Consider the following 19337-nt stretch of genomic DNA (forward strand, 5'->3'; position numbering starts at 1 on the left):
GAGATATTTGAGGAACAGACACACACACACACACACACACACACACACACACACAGAGATTCCTTGCTTTTATAGAGAGATGTGGGACATTTGCTCTTTGAAAATGTCACTTTGGGTGCCAGGAAATTGCAATGAGCATTTTTCAAATAGTTTTTGACATTTTATTGATTAAACGTTAATCAATTAATCATGACAATAATAGTGAAATGAATCAATCAAGAAATAAAATCATCTTTTAATCTAGATAAATATTTTATTGTTGTCATGGTAATACTATTACAATCATCTCATGCCATAAGTGAAATGTGACAGACCTAAAGCACTATGCTGTATGTGGTGTATCTGTGGATAAGACTGACTTATTATTACCATCATATACATTTTAAAAATCATACTTGAAAACATTTGAAATAACACAGCTGGACATCATAGTGGCTGTAAAAAATACAAAAGCAAACACTTGGGAATGTTTCATATGAACTACAGCAAAACTATAGCAGTTAAATAAATTAAACACATGATTCCTATGTGAAATAAACACATACACATAACATGAGTCCTTTCAGCAGACACATACAGCAAAGCAAGTGATAACACTGATACATATAGTACAATTACAATCACATGTCCCTTCCAAAAAAAAAGAGAAGAGTCCTTTCAGTGAGACACATGAGATGGGCTATGGTGGTTAGTTCCTGAATTTCTTTCCAAAAATATACTGCATATCTATTTATATATTTATATAAACAACAACAACAAAAGTTTTGATAATTTTCATTTTTTTGTATAATTCTAAAATACATCTATAATATTTAGAAACAATATGTACAATTCCCCCTCACAGTAGGCTTTGATGCAACATTAAACAAATTCTTCTAAAATGGAAGAATAAATTAAGGTCTGAAGAAGAACACCTCTGTCTGCACGGTCGGGGGGCGGGGTTAAGAGCTGATAGACTTTGTTTGTTTCAAACACACACACACAGACACACACACACGCACTCTCGGGAATCTGATATTCAGCATTAGTTTTGATGATGTTTGGTAAAAAAAAATTTTTTAAAAACTCCCATCAGTGAGCTTCCCAGAGGTTTGAATGTTGGATGGTGAGTGTCTACTGTAACACTCTAATCCTCGAGGAAATAGACATGTAGTGTGATATCAGAGAGACATCCCATAATACTTCTGTGTTCTGTGTACTCCCTCCTGCTATGATGAGAACCTTATGAAATCTTCCTGGAAACCTGATGTTATATGAACTTACATGCTCATAAAGGCCACATTTTGAAAGAGACACGCTCTGTTGACATGATTTACCATTCAGTCCCAACGACACAAACTATATCTGACCTCACATCCGTGGAGTGTACTGTTACCTGACCGCTCGGGCTGATTTCACGTCCATTCTCCGTGCCCTTTTTTTCTCTTATGGTCACCTTCGTCATGGCATTATGGTGCATGATCAGACCTCACTTTTATATGCCCTGATGCATGAAACCACCATAATATGTGAAAGTTTATCGGCTAGAGGAACGCAGTCCATGTTCGCACTGCAAGCAAAGTGCAAAGGAAGACAAGTGAATATGGCGAAGACGATGAGGTCGTCGATGCCGAGGATTTGTGATGGTGGCTGTGCTGGTTGTGGACTCTGTCGGGCGGCTGCACCGTGATGTAACCATTGATGATGCGCACGAGTGGCGGTGGGGGAGACTGGACCATGGTGCTGTGGAGAGAAATAAGACAGCAGAGGGACTAGTTTAAAAAAACAACATCAATTTTATTTATAAAGCCCAAAATGACAATTTAACAACAATTGTCTGAAACAATTAACCAATCTAAAATATCTGGTGACTGGTTTTCTTTTTGATCAACTAATTAACTAATTATTGCAGCTCTGCTGGCCACCTGTCAAATTCACATTCAAACAAATAGAGGGCAGCATTTCACCAGAGTAACCACTAACATCTGCTGACTGTGATTGCTATTCGCTATTTAGCTCAGTTAGCGGTGCAGCTAGCGGTCCTGATTGTGAGATGAGAGCACCAGGAGAGTGATGGTGGTTGTTTTTTTTCCCCCACTGGCTTTAGATTTAAATTTTTGCTTATTTACCGAAATATGTTATCATATTGAAAAATGCTTGTGTCAAGTTTTAAGAGGTTTTCATTTGAAGCCGATTATGTAAGTTGTGAAGTTTATGATTGATTGATTGTGATTTTTGATTTTCAGTTTGCATGAACGCGTTTCAAAAAATTTGGGCAGAAACAAGCTATGATTCTAAGATCAACTCAAAGATATTCCCCCTGTAGAAGTTACAGGAATTTAGGTGAAAAAGATCTGATTATTTCCAGACTAGTTTCCATATTTATTTTTTTTTACTTTTAAACATGCAGGATTCTGCTCTGTCTTCCTGCTCAGCCTCTACACTCTGGAGCTGGGAGGGAAAATCATGGTTTAATCAGCAGGAGAACAGGAGTCTCCCTCTACATCCCCACAGCCTCCACGACTGCCAGAGAAAATATGCAGACTGCTGGACAACAATGGAAATATTAATGATGTTGAAGCCTACACAGGAAAATTCCTCGACAAAAGAATCCATCGCCGCAGCAAGCACCAATCAGAGGAGCCCACCTCCTCCCCCCACCCTTCTCTCTTCCTCTCCCAATATTTTAGATCCCGTCTGCCTCGTTGGCTGTCTCTCTTTCTCCGCTTATCTGTCCTTTTCTAAACAAGCCCGCTAATTAAATCATTTCTGCCCTCCTGTTTGATGCATGGGCTGCGGCGCTTGTGCGGTTTGGACTGGGACGAGGCCAGGCAAAACAAATAACACAAGTTCTTGAAGTCCAGATCTGCTCATACCAGAGGGCCTGGAACGGCAATTTGACATAATTTCGGACCGAGCAGGGAGAAGATAATTTAACTGCTACCCTTTTTTAGTGAGACTTGTGGCTGAAACGGATATTTGAACGTTCAGAGAATGGGGTTATTGTGAGCGAGGCTTGCTTGGGATGGAAGGCCAGGAGAGGTGTGAGGAAACCAGGTGTGACGCGTCGCTCTGTGACCCCTGCGTCAGACACAACAGAGAACTGTGGCGCTGCAGTCGCCTCCGTTCCTCCGGCTCGCCCCCCTCCCTCCTTTCTCCCCTCAGCCACCTTTTTCAGACGTTAAAATATACAAAGGCGCGCACCGTGTACACTTTGCAACATGCATACACAAACAGTCTGTTTCCTTTCTGTCCCAAAAGCACGGGGTCCCCTCAGAAAGAGAGAAAACATTTCTCGCAGACATAATGTACACAAACGCACACAGGCGCCCTCCTGTTCCCGCGAAGAACAGATGCTACGGTGGTCATTTTTCTTTTTTTCTTCCTGTCGCTAATTTGGAAGCACGTGTACTGTACATGGGAAAAAAATGCGCCTTCAAAGCTCGACAGGCTTTTGAGGGCAAGAGAATCCTGCGCGGGACCAGCTTGGCAAACTCTTGCCCGGCCAGTTAGCCACAGTTGTTTCTACCTGAGCAAAATTATAAACCGACCGGGTGAAAAGCCGAGGCTGTGGTTGTTTCAGCACAACGCAGTGAAATTTAAATGTGAGAGGTTGTCTGGGTGGATCAGTGGCGTGCTCTGTCTCCTCATGGAAGGAAGGTCCTGAGGTATTTTAGTGTGAATTTTGCATGTCCGTGAACCACAAACTCTAAAACTGCCCTGAAGGTGTGAACGAGTGTGCTGGCCTTGTGATAGTCTGAATCCTTTCCCCGATGCGTGACGCTCCTCCTGCTCTGAACTCGGGTGTAGAAAAAGGGTGAAGGGTCAAATTAACCTTTTTGTCACCCACCTACGTGCAAAATCGCATTTTCATGAAGACAAAAAAAGCAAAATGTTGCCCTTGTGATGAACCGAGACATGCCTCGACGCGGCAGACCACACCTCGAGCAGGGGTCTCCTTTTTTTTGGCTGAAAGGTGAGCTTGTTTTGTTGTCCGGTTAGTCCCCGCCTGAAGCTACTGTGAGACCAAAAACCGGATACCAAGCAGGAATTCCCAGGCTGCTTTTTTCTCGTCCAAGACACTTACACCAGCTGGGAACTGGTCTGGACTCATGCCTCACTGCAGGGTGTGTATACATGTGCAGAAGTCTGTGCAGACTGCATGAAGAGTATGGTGATGTGATACGGTGGCTGTTGGAGCCTGCGGCGCCACACCAGGAAGTGTCAGCTTGGTTCTATAGACGAGCGAGAGAGACTGCATTACACATTTCCAATTTCCCCCCTCACATCCTCTCCGTCTTTCTTCTCTTCTCTTTCCTCCCACCCGCGACCTCACGTGTCACCTGTTCTACACCTCTCCTCGTCCTCCTCAGCCCCCTTTTCTCCCTGCTCTTACCTCTCCTCGATTCGAACCCACAGGTCGTTGAAATGCCGGTGCCGCTGTTTCTTCTGCTTGTTCCTCCTCTTTTTCTTCAGCATCCTCCTCTCCGCCTTCTCCAGCAGCTCCAGGCTGTCCGGCGGCAGGAGCATGTGGGGTAACAGATCATCCTCCAGGGGACGCCCCTGGTCTTCCTCTTTGTGGGGGAGCTCGTGGAGGAAAGGCTCCAGGACGGGAGACTCATCGTGGTGCCCCTCTGACTCTGGTGAGGCAGGCCTCCTACAGAGGGTGAACATCACAGATAAGATACTATTAAACATCACATTTACTGGCACGAGAGCAGCAGTAAGTTACCAATTATCGCATTAATGCATTTGACAACTGTGTCTGTGTCTACGCAGATACAAAATTGAGGTTTTGTTTGGAAAGAGAGAGCTGCAGATTTTAGGACTGCAGGGAAGCTGTAAGAAAGGGATCCTCAACCAAAAATCTATCCTTTAGATATCAGCTGCCATGAAATGTTAGACCCTGAACAAATTGATTAACGGCGGAGAAAGTGATTATGCTGCAGGAGGTGTTTCTATGGATGCTGGGATACATTTTAGCACATTTCCTCCTTTTTATTGCTATTACCCTCCTTTGGATCCCCTGTGTCCTGATTCCTGTTGTGAATCCGTCCTTCTTTATGAAAACTACAGTATCTTGAAAGTTTAATAATAACAATGAGTAATCTACCATAAGTGTAACAGATTTCCTTTGCTGTATTCCTTTTATGTAACTGGTGAAAGTGGATGCACCATTGAAAGTGCCATGTGTGCCACATTCATCCGGGAGAGGAGAGGTTAAGACAGTGAAGACACTGACAAAGGGAAGGGAAGGGAAGGGAAGGGAAGGGAAGGGAAGGAAGTATCCCACTATGTATGAACAGGATGCTGTGGACCTTCCTAGAACCAATCTGCAGTCTAATAGAGAACATATCTGCGAGACTTTCTGGAAAAAACAAATTAAAGTATCGGAATGGGAAGTATGAGGAGCAAAAACCAAAACTCATCTTTCTGATTAAAGACACTCTTGTTCCGGGCGAGTCGCTGGTCGACTCTTAACAGTCACCATGCGTGTCACACACACACACACACACACACGCGCACATTCAAAGCCGGGTCAAATGCAGGATCATGACAGGCTCATAATCCTGCATCAAACACAGCGTTTGTGCGTGTGAAAGTGGATTCTCGCCTTCATTCACTCACTCGTTCACACAAAAACACAGATCAGCAGTGCGATAGCCACCCGCACAGTGTGCCACGGTAGGCTGCACTACATGCTTCACAGCAGGAGGTATGAGCTCTGCCGGGGTCGGCCTTTTCAACAACACTTCACTGGTGGGGATTTTGTCAGATTTATCTGTTGCGCAATCTACACAGAGGAAACAGCAGAAGAGAATCAAGGCCCCCGATGAGTAAGAGACATCAGTGTGCGTATTTTTTTCCTGAAACCGAAGACTTTAAACATGAGACAGCCTAAAGCTAAAGCTCCACCACACCACGCTCACTTGGTTTTGCAGCCTCATAGTCACAAATCCTACTCCTAAATGTTTTGACATTATCTGTTAACGCTGGAGAGATTTGAAAATGTTCATAGTTATTACAACATTTTTCGTGTGGTTGGACACTGTAAACACTTGTTGAGTTGCTACGATGTCAGAAATACAACAGAAAAGCAGCTGTCTGTTTACAGAGGAGCATTACAGAGTCACGTTGTTTAAAAAAGAATTGAGCCATTAATAACTTGATTTCATGCTGTGCATTGCACCAGTAGTCTTCCTACACAACTGCATAGTGCAGTAAAGTTGGTTGCTTCCCTGAGATGTTGTAGGTCTGCATCTTGTCGGACACAGTTTTGGTGAATGATTGCAGCGCTAATCGCTGCAACCAGGAAATCGTGTTTCCTGTGACTGCTTCACATTAAAAGCCACTCAAAGTGCTTTTAATGTGAAGAGGCAGCAGTAAGACACGCCTGTTCTGCATTAGCAGCGAATTAAATGTAAAAGATCTTAAATGTTAAAAAGGTCAGAGCCTGCACCAAGACAAGTTCTCTCTCATAAAAAAACACTGCTCCAAAACCGCCTCGTATGTAGTCTCACTTTTAATTCTGTGACTTTGTGACATCACAATGTAGTGTGATGTCATCATGTCACACATTTGCATAATTTATGCAGAGATCCTAATTGGGCACCTAAGATTTGATTAGGCACAGCTGCTCTGTTGTGGTATTGAGGGCGGGAATGGCGGAGCCCGCCACCAAAAATGAAAGCTAATATAGAGGCATGTAAAGACACTGATTGGCTGTTGGTGATAAAATGTTGATGCTGAATAGTGTCAAAAACAGGGTGTGATTCCACGAAAATCTACAGTGTTACATATATCAAGCTCATTGCTAACGGCAAAAGTTAACAGGTTCACACTTTCAGACTGAGTGATTCCATATGATAGTTCTAATCAACGGGGACAACAAACACTGAATGTGAAACTGTCAGTGAGAAAGTATTCAAAGTTAATTTCCATAATCACAGAGCTGAAAATGTAATACCAACGAAGGTCCTTTTATCCACCGTAACAAGAACAGGGCGCTGGCTATTCATTTTTTATTTTTCCGTGATTAACAACTTTCTACAGCGTTTCATAATCAGCGAATAAACACAACTCCTCCAGTGTCAACAGTGCAAGTAAATCAATAAAGCAATGACAAACTTCAGAATGAGGCGATCAAACAAACAGTCATGTTCAGGGGACATTCTGGAGAGAGTGTGTACCCAAAGAGCGAGAATCACTCAGCGTTAAACTGGCGAGTGCAGTTTTTGATTATTCGCAGACAACACATTTCTCGCAAAGGGGGCTGTAGCAGAGCCCGAACATCTGTTTTGGGTCTGTGAATGAACACAGACCAACTATGGCGCTGCGCTTACTTGGAAAAATGATTTCCCATTTGAAATCCAGTCAGTGAAAAAGTTGAGAGAAATATATATTCCTGTCAGGGCCATGCAGCAGCAGCGGTTGCCCGGTATCATGCGGCCGGGACATGAAACCTTACACCCATTTAAGTGATAAAATATGGGCCCACGAGTTTCACAGACTTGTGTTTTTCGGAAGAAATCATAATGTGCAAAATCTTGGGCGAAACACAATATTTTCTGCCCCGGCCTCTATCCGTCATCTCGGTGCTTCTCATTTCTTCTTGCTACTTTCTTTGTCAGTCTCGAGACTGTCAAAATTCTCCTGCTTTATATGGAAAATGAACTCCTTAAAAAGAGTCCTGAGAAATGTACTCGTTTATCTATCAATCAATAACTTTACCGAACCCAATGTGTCTTTCATTATAAATCATTTTAAGGAGAAGAAATCATACTTAAATCGGTCTTACCAGCAATTTACCATTTCCTGTCATTGGTAGATTGAGGCAGATTTAGCTAAAACGACCCCTTACTTTGAAGTATGTGAGGGATCCTTGGCAGTTAAACTCATCAACAGAGAAAAGGTTCGGTGTTACACGAAAGTCAAATTATAAGAAAAACATTTCTATTTCAGGGGAAAAATTGCAGTCATTTTGTCAAATTAAAAGCTCATATAATATTTGGGGGATTTATTAAATTTGCACGCTGTTTAGCCAAGACAAACCCCCCCCCCCCAAAAAAAAACTAGTCCAGCTAAAACGTGTCACTGGTTGATGTATGTGTGTGTTTAAGGGCGGTTCAGCTGTAAATTTACCTGTTTATGGGCTGCCCAGCGGGAGTGTGCTCCACCTCGTACCCCTGGCGACGCAGCACGTCAATGACCGTATTGTTGCCGAGGAAGTGACCTGCGACCAAACAGAGAGGGAAAAAAAAAAAGGAGAGTGATGACCTCCAACTCCTAGTAATGCTGAGCAACTGCAGGCAGATTGAAACTGACATTCTAACTGCACTGTGTAAGAAGCTCGTAGGGAAAACTGGAATCAGGTCCTCGGCGTGACAGAAAGAGGAGCGGTTGTCAGGCGGTCGGCTTCATTTCCCAATGTTCAGGACACTGTTTTTTTTTTTAAATTTCTGTTTGAAGGGTTGAATATTTTAGTTTAAAATGAAATGAGTAGTTTTAGACTTTGGGGAAATGTGCTCAATTGCTGTAGACAATAAGATTAATACCACACTCAAGTGCTACATTTGGAGCTAGGCCTAGAGGAGTTAGCCTAGCTTAGCATAATCCAGGCAACATGTCCAGAAATAGTGATTGTTTTATTGTTGGTTTGGATACATTAAAGGGTAAATTCACAAACACACACACAAAAATTAAGTCATCGTCAGCTCATCCCCATGCTGATCGAAAGTCAGGTGAAGTTTTGTTCTCCACAAAACATTATTGTTTGTTCCATGTTGCAATATATTTTCTTAAACAACTAAGGTAGATGTGAACTATCAACATAAATGGGCTCCATACAGCTTGTCCACTGTATTCCAAGTCTCTGGAGGCCCTGAGATCCAAATTGATTTAAGAACTGTTTTTGAAGCCAAAATCATAACTGCAGCTGCTAAGCTAAAAGTGCAAATTGAGGTTGTAAATATATTTTATATTGATTTGGGAACTCAGGATATCTGGAGACTTGCGTCAGACAAGCTGCATTCCATGTTTTTCCTTGTTTTTTTTGTTGTTGTTTCTTTACATTTTAAAACGAGTCCCCAGCTACTTCAGTTGTTCAGAAGAACGATGCAACGCTGTTTTTCTGCGAAGCTCCAGAAATGTCTTGCGAGTAGATAATGACTGAACTTGGGTGAACTGTTCCTTTAAACTGCGAGCACTTTATGCAACTCCCTCCTCATTTCTTTTCTCTCTCGTCTCCTCCTGTACTACCGTTTGCACCATCTGTCTTCACCTCTTTACCTCTCTTCCCCCCGTCCCGCTCCTTTCTTCTGCTTCCATTTTCTCTCTCCCTTCTCCACCTTCCTTATCTCCAACTTCTCCTTCTTCCTCCTCTTTTTCTCACTCTGACCCTCTCAGCTGAGTGAAGTGGGGGCGTTGAGGCTTCAGGTTGCCATGTCAAGAGGTCTCTATTCTTCCCCTGGCTCTGACAAGGGGGGGGGAGCAGGGGCCCATTGTTTGGGCCCGCTCAGTCGTGGCACCACAGAGCTGTGTAAACAATGAGCCCCAGCACTTTAATCTGGCCCAGAGCCACCGATGGAGAGAGAGGTTGGCCCGCGTGCACTATGGCTGCCATGATGCTGCTCCATCTCTAGAGGGATGCAGCAGACATGGTGGGGTAAAACTGTCAAGATTTGTTTCAGTCAGCCTTTTTTTATTTTTCTTAAATGAGTCTTCTCGGTAAATACGGTCGAGTTGTACCTGCTCGGCCACTCCACGAGGAGGAATCGCTTCGCACAACCTCTCACCTTTGATTTTTCTGGTGGAGAGCGATAAACTTATGTGTTACCATGCAAAAGAGACATTTGTTTATTTATTCTTTTTTTTTTTTACTTCATACTGAAATCATCACCGATGCAGGTGGTCAGTTAAATGAATTCCCAGCAGCTCCTGGACTCTCCATGGGAGTTGGAAACCGGAGCGAGGCGGAGAGCGAGTTTTCCAGCCTGCCCACGTTTAGAAACAACTCAGCGTGATTTATGTGAGTTTACGTCAGGGGATTAAGGTGGGACAAATGGAGCTGTTCGGCACAATGCGGAGCCACAGAGGGGTGGGCGGACCCCGAAAACTTCAAAAGGGATACACACACACACACACACACACACACACACACACACACACACACACACACACACACAAAGACGCAAATTCTAATAGGAGGTAAACCATCAATTCTGACTTGTCCCCAAAGGCTTCTTCAGTGTGTGTTTGAAGAGTTGAAAATAATAAAAATAAAGTGATTTTAAATGTTTGAGCATAAAGAAAACATTAAAAAAAAGAGCCTGGGGTGCAAAAAAAAAACTAAAACTTTTAAACAGTGACATTTCTGCTTCTGAGCGGGAGCTTCTCGGTGAGATCACACACAATGAACACACAGATTCATGGATTTTTTTTTTTTTTTTTTTTTTTGTCCAAATATGCTTTCCATTTTTGAGCAGCCAGCGTGTCCTTAAAGGAGAGGTTCACCCGAAAATGAAAATTCAGTCGTCTACTCATCAAACGCTGATCAAAGCTGAGGGAAGTGTTGTAGCCCGCAAAACATTTCTGGGGATTCACAGCAAAACAGTGTCGCGGCATTCTCCTAAACAACTGAAGTAGACGGGGACATTAGTCCGACGTAACCAAAGTCTCCGAAAGCCCTAGGATCGAGTTGATGTGAAAAGACATTTACACCCTTGATGCGGTTAGGCTGCATGCTTACACCTTTATCTAAGAAGCTATGAAAAGCAAAAGCAACTTAAAGAAGTTCAACAGCTTTCAAATCAGTTTGGTTTCTTGAGGCCTCCAGACACTTGGATTAAGCCAGACAGGCTGTACGGAGCCATTTCGCAACATTTTCAAAAAAGTCCAGATCTGCTTCAGTTGTTTAAGAAAATGCTACAGTGCTGTTTTGCTGTGAACCTCCAGAAATGTTTTATAGATCACCAAACTTCACCCGGCTTCACGTCGGCACGGGGCCAGCGGAAAATGACTGTGACTTTAGCTTTTTCGGTGAGCTACTCTTTACACTGGTCACACATTTTTTTTTAATTTAAATTTAATGATTGAGAAATGATGAAGGATGAATTTCTAGCTGCGGGGCAATCCGCATAAAGGCCATTTCTTTTGAGCACCCCGTCCACCTGAACAAGAACGTGTTTCATACTTTTTTTTTTTTTTCCCTTACAGAATAGCCTGCAGCCTGCTGGCGCACCAGAGTCATGGAATGACAAACAAAACTTAAAATTCAGACATCTTTGATTAAAAATGATTGATGCACCAGAAAGAGGCAGGACATAGGAAAAGAAAATTATGTTTTAGAAAGGCCTCCATTTTTTTTTCCACATGTATGATGTAGCCTTTGGCAACTGACATGTACTCTGAGGCCTAAATATGCCAGGTGATTTGTGACAACCGCCTCTTTCTCTTTCACTCTCATACTGCTCAAAATCGGAGCCACGCTACGTATTTTTCTGTTGTTTCTATCAGAGAGGACAAAGGAGGAAGAGTTACTTCTTAAACTTAGTTACTCATTGATCGAATTGACTACCGATGCGCAACCCTATGAGCATCGACATCTGGGTCAGAGAGGGCGTTTCTAGAGCTCAGGAACTCACACAGTGACTCAGTGCACGCGGCGAAACTGCTTCCACATTTGCTTTTCTGCTTCAATGCTACAATATTTGCCCTCAAAACAAAACACAGGGCAATTGTGAAAATGCTGATGCCGTGGAGCTGACACATAAATATTACAGCGTTCGTCTGCGATGCATTAAGCTTGGTTTTTGCCACACTGGTAACACAGATGTTTTCATCGCGTGTTCGCTCACAGAACCGCTTTTTTTTTTCTTTTCTTTCTGCTCATCGGTCGTCTCACGCCAAATCAAAGTGAAAACATTTCCTCACACACACCGGCTTTAAACAGTTGTCATTTTTGTACTTTGATAATTGGACGCGACAGTTTATGTACCTTCAGGCACAAAATGTGACCCTTCAGTGATGCTTTGGGGTCCTCTACATGAGGAATTGTTCATTTAGGCTCCTTCGAGAGGCCTGCAGCCCACGATACGGCCCGGCCCACAGGTTAAGCTGCACACCCCTGGAGTGACATCTGTGACATCTGACATTTATTTCCACAGATTATTTATTTAGGCCAATTTCATACATTTTAAATCTATGAAATGGGCCAAGAACATATACATCAATGCACAATAAGTTGACTGTATGTTGTTCCAGGAGCCCTGAGAGAGGGGGAGATGGTAGAGATAAAGACCAGGGACAGGCCTGAAAGCTCTCATTCACAGCTAACTGCCTACATGCAGCGACATTCATACATGGCACGGCTGGGCTGGAGGGTCACAGATTGGCTCATGTCATGGTTATAGAAAGCTACAGAGTTTTTACGTGTTTACTGATCATTTCCAAGAAGTGGCAGCTTTCGCAAGAGTCTGGAAGAGCGTCCGATGATCAGGTGGCATAGTTTTGTTGCCTGCGCTCAAACGAGTCAGAAGTTTGAGTGGGAACAGTGTTGAAATAACAGGTCAGTCTCGTTGTAGCTCCTCTGTCTCCCATAAAAGAGGTTTGAAGACTGCTCATTGGCTGGCCCAAATACATTGTGGTTGATCCTTGGAAGCGGCCCCTTCTAAGGCTGGAGACATTCTTACTTTTTAACCCACACGATCACGTAGACAACCGCCTGCGTCGCAAACGTAACTGTTCACTTAGTTGCTGCAGTACTGAGCATGTTACTGGAATATAAACCTACCACTAGAGGGCACACCAGAGAACTCATACCACGTTGTTAACAATAAACGTGGGGACGGGTTCAGCAGAAAAAAGCAAAAGCAGCGCCGGGTGGAGAGAAAAGCTGTTATAAAGCTGTACAGGGATGTCATTTTAGGAGACGATTCAAAAATCGTCCTCTATACATCCCAAAAACCTCTATATCCCACCATGTACATTTGTTTTATGAAATGGAGAGCATTTCCTAACCTGGCTGCCACTCATCCCTATCGTACTTCTCTTTTAATACATCCATCTTTCCGAAAAACAGGTTTGACTGACACCTCTCTGCACACCTGCGCTCAGTCGGAGCAACACCAGATGAGAACCACGGCGGCGCCCCGTCCTTAAAAAGACATCCAGCCTCCACAATCAGCGGCTCAAATTATTAGAACATATGGTAAGCCTTAAATAGCATCCCCTTTCCATGCACATTAATATTTACATTACGACTTGTAACCAGCGCCCGAGCAGCAGTTCTCATAACATTACAGCATGTTGGATAAACAAACGCTACAGGCAGCGCTGAGGCCATTCAGGCCCCGTGTAGCCTGTGCTAGCTGTTTATGTACCTATGTTGGTCAGCTGGGCCCAGCAGCCCGTAATCACTGCACTGAGAGCCAAATGAAGCCTTTCACTGGAGAAGATGACAGCGAGGTGTCTGGTACTTTCTTTAGGCTGTCGTGTGCTGTGTTTTAGTGTGTTACTTCCTGGAAGTAACTTTTATTGCCAGCGACATGAAGCCACACGCTCTTGGCTTGGACGCACCTCGCGACCGGCCAATTCTTTTCAGGCTCTCTATTCTTGTGCGGATATTTGACACGCGCGTGGTTTTAGTAACATCAATCCTGCATAAATCTCAGCGTGCACACAGAAGGAAAAGAGAGCTATTAAAAACTATTGTCAGAACTAAATAATAGGCTGAATTTTCGGACTTGACATTTCTAGGACGTCGAAAGCATGAACCGGCCAAAGTCTCTGCTGGAAAGTCACTGTTTTGGCTCTGCAAGCTGCGAACAGACAAAACAACCTCAGTGTCTTCATTAGTCAAGGAGGTGCAGCCATCCATAAAAGTGACACTCGTGTCAGAGACAAATAACAGGAAAATTATTGGTTATCCACTGGCAGAGAGATCACACAGTCGTCCTGGTGGTTTGCAAACAATGCCAACTCCGTATTAACACACATATCAAGTGTCTGGAAATACAGACTCTGCTTACATGGCACTTCTTATTATCCTCGGTTGAATCATACTTTTTTTTTATATCTTTGATGGACAGTCAATTCCTCCTGGTATTACATTTAAAACCAGCCTTCTGTCAAGTGCAATTTGTTTGAAGAGAACAGGACACTGTTGGCAACGGCCTCAAAACACAGACAAATATGATTAAAGAGCGTCAAGCTAGCTGAGAATAATTACATGTGGTAGCATCAGTCTTTACTTTGTCATTTCTTTTATAATTGCTGGTGAGATAAAAATTTCCATCGCATGCAGCTGAGCACTGCTATTGTATGTTTTTCTTTTTTCATTATTCATTTCAAAGCAGGTGACCAGCAGCTTTACTCTGATGGAAACGAAACATGGCGTCTGCAGAGTCTGTAGCCACGTCAGCAGCTCTGTAAAGCCAATATTAATGGCCAGAGGTGCTAACATCAGCATGGTAACATAATGATGCTGTAAAGCGGCAGACGGTAAAATGTTTCATGTGCATCGTCTTAGTTTAGCATGTTAGCACGCTAACATTTGAAAAATACCAAAGAGTACAGTCAAACAGAGCTAAGGCTGATGGGAATGTATTAAGTTTTTCAGGCAACTGGTCATAAACCAAAGAAGTGGACACATTTGACCTGATGATGGTGCTCGATGACATGTTCAGTGGAAGCACCAAGTGTATCAAACATTATCAGGGGACCAGATGCAACCACAAGAATTTTAGCTGGGTACGTTTCTGCAGAACCACAGATGAAAAAAATTTAGGTTGCAACTTTACATTTGTATAGGTCAAAGTATGGACACAAAAAACAGTGTTAGTATTAGGAGAAAATCATGGTTTCACAAAGATCAGGACGTTTGCTACAAATATCAACCTTGGATGTTACTGTGGATTTGCAGAAATGTTGATCAGCAAACTCTGCTGAAATCATAGATACGGGTACGATATCCATCCAGTATGTGCTGAGATATTGTGCTGGATACCGTTACGTTTCCATGGAAAACAAAACCTGAAGGACAGGATTCAAGTCAGAAAGGACGGGTCCGGGTATCACTCCGATTACTAGGATTCATCCTCTGGGGTCTAAATTTGGTTGCAGCTTATCCAATTGCTGTGGAGCTGTTTAAAAACCAAGATGTTAACCTCATGGCATTCTCTATTGATAGGTTTGCCAAAGTCAGTGGGATTCGTCCTCTCGGGTTAATGAACGACGGTGCTACATTTCAAGGCAATCCATCAAGCATTTGTTGAGATATCAACACCAACATCCCTACAGGCACATACAGAGGCTAAAACGGTTAGGAAGCGACGAGACAGGAACACAGCCGAGAAGCGCTGAGAAGTGTTTAATGTGAGGAGATCTTAACCACAATTCAATTACTAGACAGCAGCACTTAATGTTGTTTTCTTAAGCGAAGCGTTCATAATTTATGAACCGTGGCCAGCTTGTGGCGCTGAGAAGAGCCTCTTAATGTTAATACAATCTTCATCCGAGCAGGCACCGAGATTCTTCGCCGCTGCATGGGCCATGGAAAAATAATTTCAAAATGACTGTTTTCGCCTGGAATCAATTTAGTGCGATGTTACATGCAGCTATATGTTGTCACTGTGATCCAAACTCCCTGCAGGATGAGGACACTGTTGTTTTAATAGCATAGGAGAGAAAGCCAGTAGCCAAGTCCGAGACATGTTTGGTTAAAAGTGTCTGTGTCAACAAATTCAACTTGAGTCATACGTTCAAACCAGTCCAAAATCTATAACATATTCCATTTTACCTCCAATCTGTTGCATCTCTCAGTTCTCTCTCCTCTGCAATTAAATAAATGTCCCTCTTTAAAACCCAAACTACATATGATGCAGCCCACCTACGCGTATAAGGATATAAAAACACAGACTGACAAAGCAGCAGAGAAGTCCAGTTTCAGGGTGAAACCGGTGACCGAGCCAAACCAAACCTCCAAGTGTTGTTTTAGTGCTTCTGCAGCTCAGTCGTTAATGACCTGCTGTATGGGCCTCGTTTCTTAGGATGATGTCATGATTTCCCTCAAAACTACATCTCAATTAATGAGAACTTTTTGAAATCTGCTTTCACGCTCGATCCCGAAATGAAAAAGCACGGTATCTGTACGAGGAACGCGTGCTGGAGGGGGCAGGAGTCAACCTCCTGACCCTAACCCTAAAAGAATAATAATAATTGCAATCAAATCAAATCTGTCTTGGCTGTTGTTTATTGTGTGTACTGTCTTGCAAATAAATTACCCTCAAAATACATGAGTAGCGACATGGAGAGCGTCTGTAACCACAACTGTAAAAATAATAATTACATTACATTTTTCATATATATATATATATATATATATATATATATATATATATATATATATATATATATATATATATGAAAAATGTAATGTAATTATTATTATATATATATAGTGAATATAGCAATATAGTGACACCCCTGCATGTTTTTTTTAAAATGTTCTTATAATCAAAAACATGCTCACTGCATTTGTTCAGATAAGACTTATATGCCTTAGAAATCAACGTCTCTCATGTTGAATAGTCATGTTTGATCTGATCTGAAAGCATTAAAAAATGCATTTAACTTCCTGTTATGACTTCCCCGAGTCCGCAAAGTGTTAAAATCAACATCACGGTTATTGGCACCCCACGTTCGATATTCTTGGCAAATCATCCCCAGAATCAGACAGCGTTTCCATTCAGAGTCCTCCAGGATACGCTTTTGAACGTCAGATGCCAGTGACGTGAGGGAGCCGTGATAAAAGACAGCTGTGATACGGCTGTGTGAATTTGAAAGACACAGATCCACCTCTGTTCCGCGGAATAAGCCTTTTTTCTTAAGTCGAGCCAAAGAATGCTAACATCTCGGCCACCACCAAAACATTTCTCTCTCTATTTCCCCTCAGCCGTAGTGAGGAGCGCGGGTCAGAAAAAGGGCTGAATTTGACGGACCGCTCCGTTATTGTAGAGTTGAAATCGACCGGCCGTTTCACAATCAGGCCATCGGGAGGGGAAAAACAACAGACGGGGGCGCAGATGCAGGGGAAAAGTAAGACGATTCGTGACAGACGGAAGCGCGGAGGGGGACGCTGATTTCGATTTGCCGAATTTAACACGGAAAGAAAAACAGGAATAGAGACAAAGGGAAAAGTCAGGCAAAACAACGCAGGAATGTTGAGTCGTCAGATGCCAGACGATGATAGCTGAGGATAAGAGCATCCTGCGAGGCCTTCAGTGTAGGTCTCCCACCATGCCGACTGCAGCTTGACACGGTGCCCGTGTAAAGTCTGCCGTACCAAAAAAAAAACGGGAGTGGAGCCGGGTTTGCTGCTCGAGGTACTCCTGATTCCCTTTTTATCCAAAGTTAAAACAGAGGCAACTGGGTGAGAGATGTCCGCAAAAAGATGAGAGCAACTAAAAAAAAAAACTTGAAACATACAGTAGGAAGTGCGGGTCGTGGCTTCCTTCACTTCCACCTCATCCGTTACTCTCGTGTATCAGGACAACCTGCCGCTTATCTGAGCTGATTTATTATCCAACTGGTAGACACATCTAAAGGTTTCTGGGACTAATGCCACTGCCCCCGGACAATGTTTAAGACTAATGACCTGTTGGAAAGCATCGGAGAGAAATTTATCGTGGGTGGTGTTTGGGGGAATGTGACGGGAACGATGGGAGCGGCGGTTTGTTTAGCTTACCGAGAAAGCTCGACTCGTGCAAAATGTGTCACTTTGTTCAGCTGCGAGAAACAAAAAGACGTTCGGCTTGCTTTGTCTCGCCCTCGGCCCCCTCGTCTTTTCATTCAAGTGATGTCTCGCCGCGTTTGTCATCGGGAGTACAAACGGCCGAGTTGTCCGCACAAGTTTCCTCGAGATCGTGCAGAGCGGCTGCAGCTTTGAATTTATGCTGGGAATAAATGAGAAACAGAGCACATAAGAGGCCTGTGGTGTGAGGTTGTTTTTTAAATAAACCCTCACTCAAAATTTGCGGTGGCACACAGCACTTTGGAGCCGTGTTAGGGATTACATCTGTCAGGCTGCTACAGTCTCTACACTCGCTCTCAGTGTGCTCCGCAGGTTTTTTTTTTTTCAGCCCCCCTCTGCCAAGAAGCGATGGCGCTCGAGCACACACACACACACACACACACACACACACACACACACACACCGGCTCATTCGCTGTGGTCGTAACGAGGGGGAGTGATCAAAGTTAGAAAAATTCTATGAAAAGGAGCAGTTCTGACAACGTAAACCGGAGCGCCGCCAGCTCCGAATATCCCTGCTGTCCAGTGCCTCGCTTGTCTCAGAGAATATTCTCACCGTGAAAGCGAGTGAAAAGAGATTTTATATCTACATATAGAACATAAGTAATGATAACTAGCAGAAACATTAGTAGCATCAATGCCTGGATTCAAATGGGCACACCTTTATGACGTCATGACTGCAACGTAGTTTTGTAGTTTTGCAGCAGGCCCCAGCAGGCTTTTCAGAGGTGCTGCGTTCTGCCACCTGGTTCTGCTGACTTACTCAGATGTTGCTGACTTGGTCGGCTCTGTAAGTGTTTGCTGACACGGATCTATAAGAGTTTGAACACCCTGAATTATGTATTTATTTCATGCAAAAACAAGCCTACAGGTGACCTGTAACTGTCCCTGGAAAACACAGTGTTGTCTTACATGGTCCAAGCTCATGTCATGCTCATGTCATTGAAAATCAACATTAAACAGGTTTTTCTGAGGAAATATGTAGGTGACTGGCAAAAAAAAGAAGCCATGTTGTGACCTGCTTGAAAGTAGCTGTGGCAAAAACTCATTATAGTTTTTGTTTCCTTTAGTAATCGTCAATTACCTGGAGGCCGGTGTGTGAGTGGCTCAGGAGGGAGGAGAAACAAGAGAGAGTGGGTCGCTTGTCTACACAACAACTCATTGGCTGTTGTGAGCTCTGGGGCGGGCTTAGAAGCTCCTATCTGAACAAATGAGCTGTCAATCAAATGGCTGCCATCTCAGGGTCTCCGGTGCAGGGAGATAATGGCATCTGCTGCAAACGAGACTCTAACCAGAACTCAATTTTGGGGAATGACTATTGCTGCTTTTGCAAAACAACAACACTGTGAGATTTATCATAATCTTCAGTAATGTGGAAGAAAGAACAACAGTCAACGGTCTGACATGTTCAGCCATTATTTTAAAACGGTACCAAAAAGCTTTAAATTGTTTAAAAAAACAAATTCATCTGAAGTGAAGTGAAGTGGGAAAATGAGATTGTTTTTTTACAACAGAACCATCCATTTTATACTTGAGATGAATTGCAGACT

General features: G+C 43.2%; 1 protein-coding gene across 1 annotated transcript in view; it reads right to left on the reverse strand.

The window, feature by feature from the left end:
* Nucleotides 1-239: 239 nt before the first annotated feature.
* trabd2a (TraB domain containing 2A) overlaps nt 240-19337 on the reverse strand; it is a 66501-nt gene continuing 47403 nt past the window's right edge. Inside the window, exons 8-10 of the mRNA XM_037116995.1 lie at nt 8122-8212; nt 4376-4636; nt 240-1722 (exon numbers count right to left, since the gene is read on the reverse strand). Of these exons, the coding sequence (XP_036972890.1) occupies nt 1524-1722; nt 4376-4636; nt 8122-8212 (551 nt within the window). The 3' untranslated portion in view covers nt 240-1523. The remainder of the gene's footprint in view (nt 1723-4375; nt 4637-8121; nt 8213-19337) is intronic.

The sequence above is a fragment of the Acanthopagrus latus genome, chromosome 12 (assembly GCF_904848185.1).
Source record: "Acanthopagrus latus isolate v.2019 chromosome 12, fAcaLat1.1, whole genome shotgun sequence".
Classification (NCBI taxonomy): domain Eukaryota; kingdom Metazoa; phylum Chordata; class Actinopteri; order Spariformes; family Sparidae; genus Acanthopagrus; species Acanthopagrus latus.